The sequence below is a fragment of the Perna viridis genome, chromosome 15 (assembly GCF_037379345.1).
Source record: "Perna viridis isolate PV_CMFRI_1.1 ecotype Kerala chromosome 15, ASM3737934v1, whole genome shotgun sequence".
Classification (NCBI taxonomy): domain Eukaryota; kingdom Metazoa; phylum Mollusca; class Bivalvia; order Mytilida; family Mytilidae; genus Perna; species Perna viridis.
The window spans coordinates 7992406-8005359 of NC_142459.1; the positions used below are offsets into that span (position 1 = coordinate 7992406).

Genomic DNA, 12954 nt, shown 5'->3' on the forward strand with positions numbered 1-12954 from the left:
TCATAATATACCGTAATGAATGAATTTCGAGCGATGGTCAAAATTACGAAAAATGACAAAATTTTCGTCAGATCTTGCTAATTATGGTTAAAAACGTGAATTTTCGATTTTTTTAAATTTTTTTTTTTTTTGGGGGGGGGGGTTAAATTTTTTTAAAAATCTTGGACCCAAGTGCCTGTGGATGATACGACCAAGTGTGGCTTTCGATATTTTAATTAGATAATTACAGTGGTGAAAGGGGTGACCTCCAATATGTATATTACGGCATACAGACGTTCCGTAGGTATGTGTCAACTATTTCAAACCTAAGATATATGGTCGTACTATATCTCCGAAATCATGCTCATGGGTCAATCGGAACTACTCGGCCATTCCCATACACTAAAAAGAATAACGTTTTTCTTTTGTGTAAATAGAAAGGCTGAGGAGTTCCGGGTGTCAAAAGAATAGGCCCGCAACAGCGCTAAGCTTGCCGTAAAAGGCGACTTAATTGTTCTCAGAACCCAAGCCGGGGGCTAGGGTGCTCTGCCCGCAGAGCAGCTGGGTTGTGTGCCCCAGATGGTGGAATGGGGTTGTTAGGCTATAATACGAAAACCTGACCGCAAACCATCGTGGTGCACCGTGTTGTGAAAGATGCCACGTTCCTCGCACGTTAAAGAACCCTGCTGTGGCATTCGATAGGAGTAGGAACCTTTGCGCTCCGCCACAGGAGGCTAAATTGCCCGACGCTACCCATCCCTCCCTTTTCTAGTGGCAATCAAAATGTGTTGAACATATTATCCTTGTGTCTCATTCCTTTTTTCTTTTCATCATCATCATCATTTCATGTTCATTTTATCATCCATTTAATGTTCCTCGCCTGAATATATATAGCTGGAATATTGCTGCTCGGGCGTTAAACCCCAATAACCAACCGCTAGCTGACTTTTTTATACTTAATTGTAAATGCAAATTGAACAATGTATGGCTTTATTATATCTGAATGCGGATCTAGAAATGTAAAATTGGGGTCCAGAGGGATTACAAAATACCAGGTGGTGGGGTTCCAGACTATAATTTACTCATTTAGCACGAAATTAACAAAATTTTCCAACAAAATGGATGAGGTCCGATGTCCAGACCATGCAACAAGAGTTATGGCTGTAATTGAATATTACTAACGTTGTTTTGTTAGTCCCAGAGTATGGTTGTAGGTTTTTCTTGGATACATTTGATATATGTCTTTTTTATTAAAAAAAATATTTGTTTTTTTTGGGGGGGGTGAAAAGTCAGCAGGCAACCATGACTATTTTTTTTCAAAGATGGGACTTTCATATCACAAGGGTTTCAATGAAACATTTTGTACACTAACAAATGGATTCCATGACGTTCGGAAATTTGACACTCCCCGTCATTGGTCAAATTTACTGGCCTTTATTAACTTCCGCCAGCATGTCACGAAATAAATTTGCTCGAAATCAACTTGAAAAACACGGATGGACTGAAGGTATTGATCATGCTGATAAAGGCGTTTGTATTCAAATGATTGGTTTTATTTATTCGAAAAAAGGCTGTCTCAGTTTTAAAAGTTTTCTTGTATGGTCCTGACAAGGGATTTTACTCAGCGTCAGTCATGGCAGTATGCCAGTAATATATTGCTCTTCACTACTTCAGTCTTTGTACATAATGTGAGGAAGGTGAAACCTTAAACGCTCCCGAAGAAACACAAATTTAGCAAACTTTTATATTATACCTTATTCTTATTTCTTCCAAAATGGTCAATTTGTTGTGATATACGGTTTTATTGTCCTTAATACCTAATGCATTCTCCAGATTGTCATGCCTCAATGTCAATAATAGGCGGAAATGTCTATCTCAGAAATGGCTAACATTCGAGTTCAATTTAATCATCAAAGCTAGCAATGGTTCTCAATGACATTTACAAAGTAAATGAGAATAAAGCTGCCATCAAACAGAACCTCAGACTAGTTTGGGGAAATCATACTCTCGGTGGCAATATAGGTGTAAAAACAAATAGTTTAGTTTCGATAAAAGTTTGTCTGGTTTTTGAATGCACAAATTGACAGATGATTGGGTTATTGAATGTATTTATTGCATAATCATGCAATCATGCAGCTTATTTTGAACTTTACACTCCTTCTATTAAGTGGATCCAGGTTAATTAAAGGTTTTTTTTAAAGGATGCCTTCTATAGTTGATTAAATAGACTAGAATTTGATGATATCTGAAAAAGACATTTTCAGTTGGTAATTATCTCCCCTTCGAAAGAATTTCTTTCAAATTGTCCCTCCTTGAAAGAGGCCTTTTTACAATTAAGTAGAAGTCTTAATAAAATTCTGTCTTTGTTTTTTTTATCAGGTTGCAATTTTGATTTTAAAATTATATAGATTCTGCATTAAATTATCACTAAGCGAGAGTTATAGTTCTTGATTTGCTTTGTTTTGGTTAATTCAGTGTGAGATGAAAGTATAGTAATATATTCTCAAAAGTACAGATCTAAATATAGAAAAGACTGTTGCTACCTTAAAAATGACATCTTAAGACTGAAAAAAACATTTTGTTTTTATTTGGTGGGTTTTTCTTCACAACGAATCACCTGTGTTATGCATTTGGGGTTTTTTAACGTCCTTGCCTACCCTGTCAGGTCTCGCACGGACGGGACCTGTACCATATAGAGTGTCTGAATTTTATATGGACTGGTACTTAATGTTTGTAATTTTATCATAAATTGTGATGAAGTTCTGTAAGTTGCATGTCTTTTTCTTTTAGGCTCTGGTCTGGGTAAAAATGAAACTGGTATCAAGGATGCAATCAAAGTGAAGCTGAAACATGATAGTGCTGGGGTGAGTCAACCATATTTTTGTTTATTATCTCATTGACATATGGCAATATGGATTGTCCTTAAGAAGCGTAATTAAAGAGTAATCAAGGGAACCAAGGTTATAGCGGTAATCAAAAGAATATAACCCACAGGGGTTTCATTAATTTTTCAGGCTGGAGGGACTTTACAGAAAGTAGGAGGTACCAAATGAATTAGGCAAGGGGTCTGGGGGTAGCTGTGAAATCGTAGCTCCTGATCTTTTTTTTTTGATTTTGCAATCTAACATTAAGAAAATACAAACAAAAAAAAATAGTTAGAGCTACGTTTCGCAGCTAGTCTGGGGGCTGCTCCTGGATGTTAGCCATTTTGAGATTTAAATTTAGAATTGAAAATATGGGATTAAGTCTGCAATATTTGCTTCAGTTTTGTTTAACTGATTTAGTCTCGAAACCCTGAAAATCAGGAGCTCCCCATGATTCCCACCAGATCCATTTCTAGACTAATGCTGATTAACTTTGTTTACTGTTTAATACTATGCTAAATGTCATATTTTGTTCTTAGGCTTTTATTTACTCGTTACAAAGTTTGAATACTAACACATGCAAATAAAAGCATAGAAACAAAACTAAATATTTATTAAATGAAATTCCATGACGTGGTGGTTCCTAGTGCTGATTATTTTCTTAATAAAACTTTAATGTTGTTTATTGCCTAATTATTACTGTGACATGTAGAGCAATTGCATGTGTCACATTGTGAAATGTTGGTCTAAAAATCATAGTCTGATAAGAAATTCTTTGCTTCTGAAAAAGAACAAGGCTGGCAGTTTTAGTCTGGTTGACTTTAAGACCAACAGAATTTTTAAACATTACAGTGTATTTATTTTCTATTATTATCTATTCCAGTGTTGAATCTCAGATCCAATCTTTTTGTTTATATTCTTGTGAGCAAAGTTCAGACATGTTCTTTTCAAACTTAGGGAACATTTTTACCAAAACTCACCCTCCCTACCGAATCGAATGGTCGTCCCTTAAATCGTATTCTGTAAAAGTTTGTTTCACATGTTGACTCGTTGTCATCACTAAAAATTCCTGCACTCGTCTGCGCAAATCATGACAAATATGGGGAAAATGACAGGTATGGGGCAATTCCAAATATGAATGGCATTTTTTTTTGACACGTTTTCATAGAATCTTCACCTATGCTTCTCTTTTTGTTCTGCACAAAACAATCGGTGATTGCTAAGCCACCACATGTTTTCTATAAATTGACACTACATTAAATCATCGTAGGTTAAAGCGCTTTACCGATTAAATTCCGACATGGACCTCGACACACTAATTATATAAACAATTATAAACAATGAAGATCGCGATTTGGAGACATACCCGTTGACAGAAATATCTTAGATATCTATTTACTCTATTTTTCCTCATGATTTTTTTTTTTGCTTTTATTTTTTTCTGCCGGTACCAGACACTATCGTAGCCGGGTAAAAGTACCGGGTACTGGCTCTTAATGAAAGCACTGAATCCATGGACAAGGACCAGACATGGAAAACAGACATACGCAAAAAAGAACATAACATAACTAAAATCATACATACAAAGTAACAAAAGCAAATGAGCAACTTGCACTCCACTAAAAACTGGTAGCATGGACCAGGTGCACCGGTAGGGTAATCTGTGTATTTTTCATTGTAGTCCTATGGGCTATCTAAGTTTTGCCTTATTTTTCATAAGATCTAAGAACAGAACCATCATTACCATCTGCTTTACCTCTGAAGTAGTCCTGTTGACTACCAAACAAATGAAGTTAGTGTCAAACCCTGTCAGGGATCAATCTTGCATCCTGATGTTTATATGTGAGTCGGTGGCCCTCCAGTTTCATCAGTAATTATTGAGCTATTATTGGTCAAAGAGAAAACTAGAAAAAAAGCCTTTAAACTGTATTGTAAAACTTGGAATTTGATGGGCCATCTAGAATCATTTGATTAATTTTTATGGAACATTTTTTTTTAAAACATGGCCTCTATAATTTGATCATGGTGGATCCAGGAGGTAATAGGTAAAATAATTATGTTAATTTCAAGCCAAATTTTGGCAAAAATGAGCAAATACTAGTCTGTGACCCCCTTTTTTTGGAACCCCAAAATCTTCCAAAATCTTTGGAACTGCCCCGGATTGATCCCTGACATAATACATTTTGTATAACCAAAACTTTTGAATTTCTAGGTTGGTCATAACAAAGGAGATGAGTTTACATTCCAGTGGTGGGATCATGTCTTCAACAAGGCTGCCAGTAGTATTTCAGTTAAAGACTCAGAGGTTAGTTTGATCTATGCAACATATGAAACCTTCACTAGCCAACTTGCAGAAGGCCAGAAAAATTCCATTTGACTAATTTTAAGAGCTCCCCAAGGTGGAAAGCGATAATATCCTGAATAGTGCTGAAATGACCCTGGACAATACACTTAATTTTCCATAACAGATGTACTGAAGACATGTTGGCTAGTGGCATTTTATTTTGGCCAATTAGAATAAATTCTAAATTCTAAAATATTCTGTAGATTAAGAAATAATTGCAAAGCGTTTATAATTGAGAAAAATACAACCGACTTAAATGTAACAAAAACTGACATTTCAGATTATTAAAAAATGTTTATCAAGGTCAAAACCGCAAAAGAAATCACATTTTCGGCAAAACTTGTAAAATCACAATAATTAATATACGCAGTAGGATCTAAATTTACATGTAGAAAGTTATTTGTAGATTCGGTATGAATCTTGATAACCGGTGACAGACTGATTGATTGCTGATGGATCGATGACTGATGACCGGTGACCAATCTGATTACAGTTTCGTTACGTAAAATGACGAATGATATTTTTCAAATAAAAACAAATGTTAAATAAAAGTATAAATTGATGTTAAAATCTATTGCATTATATAAATATGTGTAAAATTGACAGAGAAAACAACGAAAACCGTAAAATACAGTGACCGGTCTGTGGTCAAGTGATGCCATCACCGGTTTAATGAATCTGTTTGACAGATTGATGACTGATCGGAAATTGATCAGTGATCGATGACCAATAACAAATTTTGTTGCATGGATCATTTCAGGTACTGTAATGGCAAACATACAAGGTTAGATATTGAAAGTCCTTGATCTCAGACTACTATTTGTTCATTATATGACTGTATAGAGGTAGAGGCTGTCAGGGTGCATAAGTGTCACTAGTGGCCATTTGCTCACAAATTCTTTGATTTCTTAATTATTTTTGTCCTTGAAAAAATTGACTATGTGATCGCATGCTGCTGTTGCAGAAAATTAGTTCACAATATCTTCTAAACAATTATCTTCAACTCTATTTTGCAGGAAGGGGTAGCAGTAGAAAAGACAACAGAGTCTGGTCCAATTTCTAACAAGAAAAAGAAGACTTATGCAAACAAGTCAATGTTATATGGACAGTTTGTTAAGGTATATACAAATTGGGGAAAAGTTAGTGTAATATGAAGTCAGTTAGAATTATAAATGATTGTGATATTCTCATTAAGGATGTTTGCTGGTCTATTTAAAAATACCAAGAATTTCTAAGGGTTCAGAAATCTTTTTTTTTTCATGCAAGAACAATATGAGAAGAAAAAATAGGTAGGTCGGTGTGCTCATTTTTTTTAAGATATGAGCACTTCAAATTTTGGCGGGAAAAGGATTTCTGTAGATTTTCCAAAGGTTTTGTCTGATAAGGTTTGATCTTTTAAAACCACTGAAAAAATAACAAGGATTTTGTAAAAACTTCTCAAAAGAACATTTAAGGTGTATTTAATAAAATCAAAGAAAAGTGGGGGTCACTGAGCTAAAAATATTAATGCTATGAAATGGATAAATCCTGAGGAGTCTGTAAATCTGACAAAAAATGGCTGAACATGGGATAAATCCTGAGGAGTCTGTAAATCTGACAAAAAATGGCTGAACATGACCAATGAACATTCTTAACATAGGCTTATAGATATGTATCTGGAATTTTCTCCTGGCACAATGTGACAGAGAGGCTTGGCAATTGTTCGCCCATCTTTGTAGGACTCAGTTCATGTATATGTATGTTGGGCAAAGCTCCTCTGAGACCAGCTTTTGTGATTTGTTGCAGTTTTGTATAATGACTTGTCACCACCATGCTTGGATTCAGTGGAGGGACATATTGAGGGTTTGTTTCCAACACAAGTACTAAGTGGATCCAGGTTAATTAAACCTGATATTGATCTGATTTCATTGAAATTTTGTAGGGTTGTTTGACACTATATTTACTGGATTAAGTCTCTTTGTCATTTGTAGGAATAATAATATTAAGATTAAGAGGGCTGAAAATGGCCACAGTCCAAGAATCATTTGAAACCAACAGTTAATTATGCTGTGTTACCTGCCTACATGGCAGTGTAAGTGTAATCAATCTTTAGTTTCCAATGATAAGTCCATGGTGGCATCTTCTGAATTTAGAAGTAGAAAAATTACAGGTTTTCTGCCAGACTGTGATGATTTTTTTAATCTTTATAATAGGGAGCCACACTGTCTAATGGAGCTGAGGACCATATTAAGGAAGGGGTCGACAGCAGTGATGATGATGAGGAAAAGCTGAAAATGAACAGGTACATGTTAATTTTCATCATAAGTATGCCCCTACTCAATGAGTGGATTGTATTTGGAATCACCTTATTGGTCTGTAATTCTGTTGGTATCTCAACTCCAAATGAATGTAGAGGTCTTTATTAGTGTAATTCTGTTGTCATCCCAACTCCAAATGAATGTATAGGTCTTTATCACTATAATTCTGCCTGTTATCTCAACTCCCAATGAATGTAGGGGTCTTAATCACGGTTAATTATATTCTGCCTGTTATCTCAACTCCCAATGAATGTAGAGGTCTTTATCAGTGTAATTCTGTTGTTATCTCAACTCCCAATGAATGTAGAGATCTTTATCACTGTAATTCTGTTGGTATCCCAAGTCCCAATGAATGTATAGGTCTTTATCACTATAATTCTGCCTGTTATCTCAACTCCCAATGAATGTAGAGGTCTTTATCAGTGTAATTCTGCTGTTATCTCAACTGCCAATGAATGTAGAGGTCTTTATCACTGTAATTCTGTTGTTATCTCAACTCCCAATGAATGTAGGGGTTTCTATCATGAAGGATTCTTTGGAGTTTCTACAAACTTTGTTTGCAAATAACACTCTAGATTGTTTTACTCAATAGTACCTACTAGGTATGTAAAAGCAACTTTGTACGGATCATTAAAATCATTAAGTAAAAGTGTCTGTAAGAATCAGGCAAGATGGGAAAATCAGAAACATGCATGTCAAAACCCCCAACAATCAGAAACATGCATGTCATGTTTTTTTTCATTCCATGTTTCACACACTGCCTGATTCTTACAGGGACTGACACTTAAGATATTCCAATACAGATTGTCATAAGGTCTGTGAATGGTTTGATTTCATATTTGGTTCAACTTTCTGTGTCAATGAATGACAGAGACCCAGAAATTTTATATTCAAGTATTTTTAACTCACTACTTCCATAAAGAAACCATCAAAGTGTTTGTAAAGTTTGCCATTTTAGATATGGATAGGTCAATTTCAGTTGAAATGCACTATTAAAAAAATGGTATATAAAAATTCCCACTTTTTCCTTATATAAGCAGTTAAAATATATCTTGGCCACAGGTGCTTCAGGATCAATTTAAGCATCTTTTCCATTGTAATCTATATGTATTGAATATATTTGAGGCAAAAAAGACCAATTTGAGAAAAATTATGTGCCACCCATTTCCTGGTTCTTACATAGAATGGCACTTAAGTAACAGTCTGTAAGAATCATGCAAAATCTGAAAAAATGTGATACACCCCAAAAAAGGCTACTTATTTTTATTTTTTGTAATTAAGTTCTTTTATGGGTCTATATTGTGAAATGTGTAATTATTCATTCATGTCTGCCTGCTCTTAGGAGATAATCAACATTGAAAATACAATAGATTCTATTGTGTTTGAGTGTCATTTACAGAGTTATCTCCCTTAATTTAGAAATCTACATTCTATATAATTTTTATCTCCTATGAACATGTAACTTTAAGTTTTCTATGACATTTCAAACAAAATATCAAAAATAAAAATATGTAGGCTTTCCAACCATGAATCACATTTTGCATGATTCTTATGTGGAGTAATACTTAAATGTTTGTGAATATCACTCTGTAGTTAAATAACATGGATTTTGGTTTTAGATTGATGGATGATGAAATGTTGGAAAGATGTGGTGGAATGACAGCACATAAGTAAGTTGAACACAAGCAAATATTGTTCACAAAAGAGCTTCACACGAAATTCACTGAACATGAACTTCACATGGAAAGTTCACATGAATTTAAAATAATGACTCAGTTCATCCAAATTTCACATGAAATCTGTGAAAAAATATATTGAGATGGTAAAATAATATTTTCAACATGCCAGCTTCTTAATTTCTTAATAAGGGAAGGAATTATTTGAACCAAGAATAGGTTAAAGGGGAATTGGTTTCTCCAATGAAATCTGCAGAAAACTTAGAAAATGTAAAATGGCAGGGAAATTAAATCACTGCCTGGTAATAAATATTATTATGTGCAATTTTAATTACCACCTTAGAATCGGAGAAAATGAGTGTTGGTCTTTCCTTGTTTGAACGACCGTTAACTGGTAATTAATTTGACAATTTACAAGCAGTTTTAACATCCTTTAGAAATGGAATGTCAGAAAGTTGAAATCTTTTTTGTCAATTGTCCTGTTATTGATCACTCATTTGAAACAAGCCATGATCCATATATATCTGAGTAAAATGATTAAGTGTAACTATCACCAATTTCCATAATATTTCACGAAAATCAAAATCCTTTGGCCCTGCACACCTTCATCATGTGTAGAAATATCCTGTAAAATATTTTTGATATAGTTCAAAAACCGTATGAGGAGAGAGCTGGACAAGCCATCATCCAGGCAGACGGACGAACAGATGGACAGGGGTTAATTAATATGCCCCCCCAACAGTTTGTTGCGGGGGCATAAAAAAGACCAGCATTATTCCCTGATGTTAACTATATTACTCACTTAAACTCATTTGTAATGAGTCTCGATTGACTAAAAGATGTATGGTTGTATGTTTTTTTTTTCAAGTTTCCAGTGAGACTTATTTCCCTGTACATTATTTTTTTTCAGAGCTGCAAGACATGGTCTAAAGCTGAGTGCTAAAATGGCCAGAATTGTAGAACAGGAAAAATTAGAGTTAGAAAGGCTTAAGAGAAAGAAAGATTGTCAAAGTAACAGTGAAAGGAGGAGAACTAGAAGTCAGACATCAAATGATGGTATCGTCATGGAAAATAACGAATTAGAACCTATTAAAAAGAAGAAAAAGAAAAAGAAAAACAAAGAGAAGGAAGATGTTAAAGACGAAATTGGAAGAGATAAAAGTAAGAAGAAAAAAGGAAAAGTACGAAAAGAAGACCAGAATGATTCTGACAATCAAAATGAAAGTGAGCATGCTTGTTCAAAATTGGAGAAAAAGACAAAAAGAGACAATATGTCATCTAAAGTTGAAGATGAAAATGATGACTGCAATGAAAGTAAAAGAAAGAAAAAAAGAAAAAGAAAAGATAAGTCAAATGAAACATATCTTGTTGAGGAATATTACAATGCTGTAGAAGAAAAATGTGAAACTGTAGTAGAAAGTGAAAGTAGAACATGTGACTATACTGAAAGTGAAAGTAAAAGTGAAACTAAGAAATCTAAAAAAAAGAAGAAGAAAATGAAAGTAACTGAAGAAAATGTTGATGGACTATGGATGTTTCTAAAGAATTAAATATTACAAAGAAATTAAAATTTATTTGAAAAAAATAAATTTTTTCGCCACTTTTCTGTAAAAGGGTTTGAAAAAATGTCAACTGCATACCAATTTGGATTATTCTCATAATCAGTTTCCACATTTTAACTAACCAAAAAGAAGGTATTGTTTGAATTTTGAATTATTTTTGAACTAAGAAAATGATTCCCCCCCCCCCAAAAAAAAAAGGGGGGTTAAGTCATTCTGGCATTTCTAAGGTTAGTAGGATAGCAATAGTCTAGAAAACTTGCTAACTTGATTTCACATCTTGTAAGGTGCATTGCCTATCTTATTTGACACATGCAGGATTTTATTGACCTTCAATGTGACGGATGACACTGGTAGAACAGGACATACTTACCCTTCTGGAGCACCTGATGCCACTTCTGGTATTTTTTACAGTGCTTCAGTATTTTGTTTTGTTTTCTTTATCATTAGTTTAGTAAATTGAATTTTTTGCTGTTGTCTACATTGGTTACCGATATTAGACTGTTTCATAGAAAAGCAGATGACACTTATCCTACCGGTGCTACTGGTCCATGCTTCCATTGGAGTCAGAGTTGCTCATTTATTTTCGTTACTTTGAATGTATTAATTTGGTTACTTTTGTGTGTGTCTTTTTTCCAAGTCTGGTCTTTTTCCCTGGATTTCATTGTATTGGTTTCCTCTAGAACTTAATTCCCTTGATTACTCTTTCACCTTTAGGGCAATTAGTTGGAATTAAATGTCTCTGAATTGTCCCTCTAATTTGGTGCCTTGATTTTTTTACCTATATTTACAAAAAAACGACGATTTTTTACAGGTGTATTGTAATTGATATATAGACAGGTGCACTTTATTGATCACTAACAAATCCAGGTATGTCAGAACAGTCTTTTGGCCGACATCTACCATTACAATAATTTGGACAGAGTTTTCTAAGTTCTGGGTCACTACAGATTTTAAGTTCACAGTCCACTTTATGACATGAGAAATCTGGGAAGTAGTCACCACAAGGGTTTTTGGTGGCCCCTGGAGGTCTGAAGGGATCTACTGTGTTCGTTGATGGAGTTGTTGCAGGCGCTGTAAAAAAAATATCTATTGTAGCACATGAATCTATTGTTAGTCTGTAGCATATAAATGTACATTGCAAGCACTGCAGAAAATGTCTGCTGTATCATATATATCAATGTTTAGGCATTTTATTGGTGACCTTTTCCATTCCATATAAAGAAAGTAATGAACAAATTGAACCCCTATTCCACGATATCTAGCGTTTTGAAAAGTTCCAAAATTAATTTGAATTGTATATAAGAGTTTGTTGGGACTACTTAATGATGGTACATGTACATTGAATGTGTAAATGATATATATATATATAATTTGCTGTACATGTACAAATCGTTAATTTACATGTATGCGTGATTCTGAGTTTTACCAGGGGTTGATCAGGATTATAGGCTGAGAGATGGAATTGAAGACGGAGCAATGCAAGTTAATAAATGTATTTTATGCCTGAAAAATACCGAAATAAGTACATATTAGCGAGGCATCGGGTCCGTCCTTTGAATCCGCGCACGAATCGCACATTTCAGGAAAGACAGGATTACAACTTGTAAACGTTATTTTATTATTTTGTTGGGATTGAATTCGGTGTTCGAATATCGCATACTTAATATTTTGTGGTCTAGAATTTTCATACAATTTTTCACGCATTTAGTCAGGCAAAAAATACGTAATAATTAGGCAAAAATATTTTTAACATAATAATATCTAGAATTTATATTTAGAATAATCTGGGCATGAAATACAAATGTGAATCTATAACCCAGTCCACTCCTTCCCGGTAGAAAATGGTTGGTGCTTAAGTCGAAATTTTATGAAACGTATCAAATCCGATGCTACGTATACATTAAGCAGTACAATTCATGGAACCTTTTGTAATAAATAAATGGTTTGAGTTTACATAAAACACTTACACTGCAAAGGCGGATCCGTAGGGTGGACCATCTGCCCTCCTCCCAATTATTTGGTTCTTTTAATACAAATTAAAACCGCCAAAATTTGTCTCGACTCGCTTCGCTATTTACGCCCCCTCCCCATTATACTAAATTTCTGCATCAGCCTATGATACAGCACACAACACCGCTGGTACTGTATGTTTGTTATGCAATGTCTGTTATGCAATAAAGTGGTACCTATTTCTCAAGAAACATATAAATGTCACGAAGAGGAGTTTAGCAC

The 12954-nt window shown here is 34.4% G+C and overlaps 2 protein-coding genes across 3 annotated transcripts in view; one reads left to right on the forward strand and one right to left on the reverse strand.

Moving 5' to 3' along the window:
• Nucleotides 1-1381: 1381 nt before the first annotated feature.
• On the forward strand, nucleotides 1382-10749 carry LOC148596791 (G patch domain-containing protein 4-like). Its single transcript, XM_088563093.1, has 7 exons — nucleotides 1382-1486; nucleotides 2770-2843; nucleotides 5056-5148; nucleotides 6204-6305; nucleotides 7380-7468; nucleotides 9104-9154; nucleotides 10071-10749. Exons 1-7 carry the CDS (start codon nucleotides 1432-1434, stop codon nucleotides 10708-10710), a joined length of 1104 nt encoding a protein of 367 aa, XP_088419219.1. The 5' UTR covers nucleotides 1382-1431; the 3' UTR covers nucleotides 10711-10749.
• Nucleotides 10750-11550: 801 nt separating this feature from the next.
• Nucleotides 11551-12954, reverse strand: part of LOC148596792 (uncharacterized) — a 28338-nt gene continuing 26934 nt past the window's right edge. For both annotated transcript variants that reach the window (XM_088563092.1, XM_088563091.1), the window contains one exon: nucleotides 11551-11793. In XM_088563092.1, coding sequence (XP_088419218.1) covers nucleotides 11567-11793 — 227 coding nt within the window. In that variant the 3' untranslated portion in view covers nucleotides 11551-11566. The remainder of the gene's footprint in view (nucleotides 11794-12954) is intronic.

Coding starts and splice junctions, on each gene's coding strand:
- LOC148596791 (XM_088563093.1), top strand. CDS start 1,432: ATGTCACGAAATAAATTTGCTCGAAATCAACTTGAAAAACACGGATGG. Junction 2,844..5,055: donor TGAAACATGATAGTGCTGGG/GTGAGTCAACCA, acceptor TTGAATTTCTAG/GTTGGTCATAACAAAGGAGA. Junction 9,155..10,070: donor GGTGGAATGACAGCACATAA/GTAAGTTGAACA, acceptor ATTTTTTTTCAG/AGCTGCAAGACATGGTCTAA.